The sequence below is a fragment of the Seriola dumerili genome, unplaced genomic scaffold (assembly GCF_002260705.1).
Source record: "Seriola dumerili isolate Sdu_G_001 unplaced genomic scaffold, Sdu_1.0 BDQW01000866.1, whole genome shotgun sequence".
NCBI classification, from domain to species: Eukaryota; Metazoa; Chordata; class Actinopteri; order Carangiformes; family Carangidae; genus Seriola; species Seriola dumerili.
Genome location: NW_019175121.1, coordinates 115,623 through 121,019, shown reverse-complemented (window position 1 = coordinate 121,019; position 5,397 = coordinate 115,623). Strand labels below are relative to the sequence as shown.

At 45.1% G+C, this 5,397-nt stretch overlaps 1 protein-coding gene across 1 annotated transcript in view; it reads right to left on the bottom strand.

The window, feature by feature from the left end:
- The window catches only part of LOC111237450 (fibrinogen C domain-containing protein 1-like), a 17,229-nt gene extending 11,968 nt beyond the window's left edge, over positions 1 to 5,261 (bottom strand). Inside the window, exons 1-5 of the mRNA XM_022766551.1 lie at positions 5,231 to 5,261; positions 4,001 to 4,079; positions 2,697 to 2,812; positions 2,129 to 2,498; positions 1,778 to 1,901 (exon numbers count right to left, since the gene is read on the bottom strand). Coding sequence (XP_022622272.1) covers positions 1,778 to 1,901; positions 2,129 to 2,498; positions 2,697 to 2,812; positions 4,001 to 4,078 — 688 coding nt within the window. The 5' untranslated portion in view covers position 4,079; positions 5,231 to 5,261. The remainder of the gene's footprint in view (positions 1 to 1,777; positions 1,902 to 2,128; positions 2,499 to 2,696; positions 2,813 to 4,000; positions 4,080 to 5,230) is intronic.
- Positions 5,262 to 5,397: the final 136 nt, after the last annotated feature.

Genomic DNA, 5,397 nt, shown 5'->3' with positions numbered 1-5,397 from the left:
TGCGTTGTGTTGTGTTGTGTCGTGTTGTGTTGTTGTTGCTGTTGTTGTGTTGTGTTGCGGTGTTGTGTTGTTGTGTGGTTGTGTTGTGGTGTTGTGATGTGTTGTTGTGTTGTGCTGTGTTGTGTTGTGTTGCGGTGTTGTGTTGTTGTGTGGTTGTGTTGTGGTGTTGTGATGTGTTGTTGTGTTGTGCTGTGTTGTGTTGTGTTGCGGTGTTGTGTTGTTGTGTGGTTGTGTTGTGGTGTTGTGATGTGTTGTTGTGTTGTGCTGTGTTGTGTTGTGTTGCGGTGTTGTGTTGTTGTGTGGTTGTGTTGTGGTGTTGTGATGTGTTGTTGTGTTGTGCTGTGTTGTGTTGTGTTGCGGTGTTGTGTTGTTGTGTGGTTGTGTTGTGGTGTTGTGATGTGTTGTTGTGTTGTGCTGTGTTGTGTTGTGTTGCGGTGTTGTGTTGTTGTGTGGTTGTGTTGTGGTGTTGTGATGTGTTGTTGTGTTGTGCTGTGTTGTGTTGTGTTGCGGTGTTGTGTTGTTGTGTGGTTGTGTTGTGGTGTTGTGATGTGTTGTTGTGTTGTGCTGTGTTGTGTTGTGTTGCGGTGTTGTGTTGTTGTGTGGTTGTGTTGTGGTGTTGTGATGTGTTGTTGTGTTGTGCTGTGTTGTGTTGTGTTGCGGTGTTGTGTTGTTGTGTGGTTGTGTTGTGGTGTTGTGATGTGTTGTTGTGTTGTGCTGTGTTGTGTTGTGTTGCGGTGTTGTGTTGTTGTGTGGTTGTGTTGTGGTGTTGTGATGTGTTGTTGTGTTGTGCTGTGTTGTGTTGTGTTGCGGTGTTGTGTTGTTGTGTGGTTGTGTTGTGGTGTTGTGATGTGTTGTTGTGTTGTGCTGTGTTGTGTTGTGTTGCGGTGTTGTGTTGTTGTGTGGTTGTGTTGTGGTGTTGTGATGTGTTGTTGTGTTGTGCTGTGTTGTGTTGTGTTGCGGTGTTGTGTTGTTGTGTGGTTGTGTTGTGGTGTTGTGATGTGTTGTTGTGTTGTGCTGTGTTGTGTTGTGTTGCGGTGTTGTGTTGTTGTGTGGTTGTGTTGTGGTGTTGTGATGTGTTGTTGTGTTGTGCTGTGTTGTGTTGTGTTGCGGTGTTGTGTTGTTGTGTGGTTGTGTTGTGGTGTTGTGATGTGTTGTTGTGTTGTGCTGTGTTGTGTTGTGTTGCGGTGTTGTGTTGTTGTGTGGTTGTGTTGTGGTGTTGTGATGTGTTGTTGTGTTGTGCTGTGTTGTGTTGTGTTGCGGTGTTGTGTTGTTGTGTGGTTGTGTTGTGGTGTTGTGATGTGTTGTTGTGTTGTGCTGTGTTGTGTTGTGTTGCGGTGTTGTGTTGTTGTGTGGTTGTGTTGTGGTGTTGTGATGTGTTGTTGTGTTGTGCTGTGTTGTGTTGTGTTGCGGTGTTGTGTTGTTGTGTGGTTGTGTTGTGGTGTTGTGATGTGTTGTTGTGTTGTGCTGTGTTGTGTTGTGTTGCGGTGTTGTGTTGTTGTGTGGTTGTGTTGTGGTGTTGTGATGTGTTGTTGTGTTGTGCTGTGTTGTGTTGTGTTGCGGTGTTGTGTTGTTGTGTGGTTGTGTTGTGGTGTTGTGATGTGTTGTTGTGTTGTGCTGTGTTGTGTTGTGTTGCGGTGTTGTGTTGTTGTGTGGTTGTGTTGTGGTGTTGTGATGTGTTGTTGTGTTGTGCTGTGTTGTGTTGTGTTGCGGTGTTGTGTTGTTGTGTTGCGTTGTTGTTGTTGTTGTTGTTGTTGTGTATTGTGTGTTGGTGTGTTACCTCTGTCTTTCTGCAGCTCTCCCTTCAGCCTCCTCAGACTGTCTGTCTCCCTCTGCAGGCTGAGCAAAGAATCACTGAAACCTGCGGCCAGCTTCAACACACCTGAGTGAGTGTCAGACAGCACCTGCACAGGTGAGACAGCTCTCATTAAACTCATTCAGCCAGTTTATTCATAGAGATGTTACTATGATGACACAGAGCCAATCAGAAGCTCCTCCTGTTTCTCTAAACTGAATCTACTCTAACACACTGACTGACGTAGTGTCTCAGACCGTGTACAGTCAGAGCAACTGTAGCTTCCTTGTTGCTTGCAGTTAATGGCCACCGGGGTCACGTACCACCTGAGCTCACCTGTATGATGCGGCTCTGCTCGCTCTGCAGGCCGTCCAGTCGTTGGTCCAGAACATCTTGACCTCTTTTCAAAAAATCAGCTTCCAGCCTCAGGTTGTGGGCGTGGCCTGATAACACCTTCAGCTCCTCAGCCAGCTTCTGGACCAATCCCCTCTCTTGCCAGTCTTCTGTGTTGTGATTGGTCAGCGCTCGCAGCAGAGAGCTTTGCAGTGCCTCCCACCGCAAGAAGTTCTCGCTGTAGTCTGGACAGTTCGGATCCAGGAAGATGCTGATTGGTTCTCCAGCTGTGACACGGGACACCGTCACCAGGGCGCCAGACTCTTTGGGATTGGTCGAGATCACAGGTGAGGAGGAGGTGGAGACTCCGCCCCTGTCACCACATACAGACAGACAGACAGACAGACAGACAGACAGACAGACAGACAGACAGACAGACAGACAGACAGGTGAGACAGACAGACAGGAAGGCAGACAGATAGACAGAGAGAAAAGACAGGTGAAACAGACAGACAGACAGACATACAGACAGATAGACAGGTGAGACAGACAGACAGACAGGTGTGTTTACCTGCTGATGAAGGGCAGAGGATACTGGTTCAGGTACAGGATGGTGACTGTTGCCGTGACGATGGCTGCTATGACAATCAACATGACGACGGACCACAACAGGAAACTGCAGCATCTCTGAACACACAGACACACACACACACACACACACACACACACACACACACACACCTGAGGTCACATGGTCCTTCACCTAGTATCAAGTATCATTTCTTTAGTTTTATTAATGTTAAAATGTGTGTATGTGAGGAGTCTGTTACTGCAGCCTGTCATTCTGTATAGGGGTTGGGGGTGGGGGTTAACTACCCTCAATGAGTACTGTCTGTATGGGGGGGTCACAGTCTGTATCAGTTCTATCAGTCTAACAGGTCATGCTGAAGAACATAAAGGTCCTGCTCCTCCACTGAACATCCTCCACCAATCAGAGCGCTGGACAGCAGTCTGTTGTCCAGGCTGAGTGGGGGTGGGGTATGTTGACAGTATGTTCCCTCAGTATAAATCACATGTTCCTCCATATTTAATCTGTAGATGTTGGTGAAGGCGACAGCTGCTGCAGATTAGAGACACTTTGATCTGAGTTTAACTCCAGATTAGGAGGAATTAACTCTGTAGGTCTGTTTCTGTCTGTTTCTGTCTGTTCCTTTTAATGTTCCTGTTTATGTTAATGTCACTGTGTGTAATTCCTCTCTCTCTCTCATGTTTGTCTCTGTTTTTGATTTATTTTGTTAAAATTATAAAAAAGTTTATTATTTCTCTTGACTTTTGTGTTTTAGGTTCAGCAGCTTTAGCAAGGACTTTATACATCCTACAGGTAAACAGACACCTGTGTTTGATAAACTGACTGCATTAATTTTACTCTCCATACATTTCATTTTGATTAATGATGATGATTAACTCTAAATGAAGCCAAAGGCTTTGAACCTGGGCTGGTGTCATGTGATCAAAAGCGCCGGAGGATTTATTAAATGGACGTCAGTGTGAGATTGTGGTTCGGCTGCTGTAAGTAACGATGACAGACAGGAAACACACTTTGAGCTCACAGAATGAATCAAATATGAAAAAATCCAGACATTTAAATCAAGAGACCAGCGGTTCTGAAGTGTGTGTTCCAGTCCTGATTGTGGACCATAAACCAGACCAGTACACAGCAGCTCTGAGCTGACTGTGGCTAATGTTAATGTTAACCCTGTCCTATTAAACAATATTTCTCTAAACCTCAGTCCAGATGGTCCAATCAGAATCTATGACAGAACCCATGGCTTCCGAGTGGGCGTGGTCTTTGTAGCAGCAACTGTCAGGTGTTACCTTGTGTTTCTTTGGTTGTTTGCTGTCGAGCTCTGAGCTGCTGTTGTTCATGATGGTCCACTGGTCATTCAGCATCATCCTGAAAACACACAGTCTGAGTTACTGTTAGAACCTCCTGAACGAACATCTAAAACCTACAAAGAACTTGTGAACCTTCTCAAGAACCCACATAACCTTTCTTAAGTCCCACATAAAGACATAGAACCTGTACAATGAGCCACAGGAACCATCTTGCGGACATCTAGAACTTCCTCACTGACCTAACCTTCTGAGAATCTATACAGATCTATACTGGTAGAACCTCCTGAGTGACATTTTGAACCTCTTAGTGGTTCTTGACCCTTCTTAAAGACCACTAGAACCTCCATTATCCATAGAACCTCCTCAGTGACCTCATCAACTTCCTCATTGAATCCTTGAACCTCCTAATCAACTCTAAAACCTCTGTACTTTGATGTCAAGAGGCCCTTTAATGGACTCTAGAACCCTCCCCAGACTCTCTAGAAACCTGCTGAAAGAACCTTCAATGACCTGACCCCCTTTAATCTCCTTCAACATTCACAGTGACTTCCAGAACCTTCTTAAAAACTTCTAGAAACCCTCCGAAAAAAACTCTCATTCACATTGAGTCACTGAGAGTATTAGTCACTGAGAGTATAAGTGACTTTCTAGAACCTCATCTAAAACTATCCTAAAGGACCTACACTCCTTAAGAACCTTATAAAAGACATTGAACTGTCTCAATGACCCCTTGAATCTTGATAAGCTCACGAGGGACCAAAACCTTATGGAGGTTTTCTACAGCTCCTCGTGGCTTCTAGAACTTTCTCTACAACCTTCCTATAGACCCTTCAGCCTCTTGAGGTTCTGAGTCTTTTAATCATGAGAAACTATGACTGAAACTAGAAATTACTACCTTCTCGTAGATCTCAACAAAACTCTCTAAAACCTCCTCAAGAACATCTACAACTTATATGAGAACCCACCAAACCTCCTCAAGGACTTCTGGAACATTCTCAGTGAACTCTCTAAAGAATTTTAGTGCCTCCTCAATGTCTCCTTGAATCTGAGCATGGACCATTTGAACCTCTGAGACCTAGTCAGGGACCTTAGAGAACCTCCCCGTAGAGAACCATAGAACCTTCACAGTGGCTCTTTCAGCCTCCTGTAGATCTGAGCGTCTTCATGAAATCCCCTTCAGACCTGAAGCAGAGACCTGATGGTACAAACCTGGTCAGGGTAAACCTGAGCAGCTGGTCTGCGGTTCTCTGATGTTCTCAGTGTCTGTTTCTGTCAGCGTCACTTTAATCTGACTGAGATTAAACACCAAGAGTGACTTTAAACACCTCAGTGTGACGGGAATATCTCACATCTACACACTGTCAGGGTCACGCAGA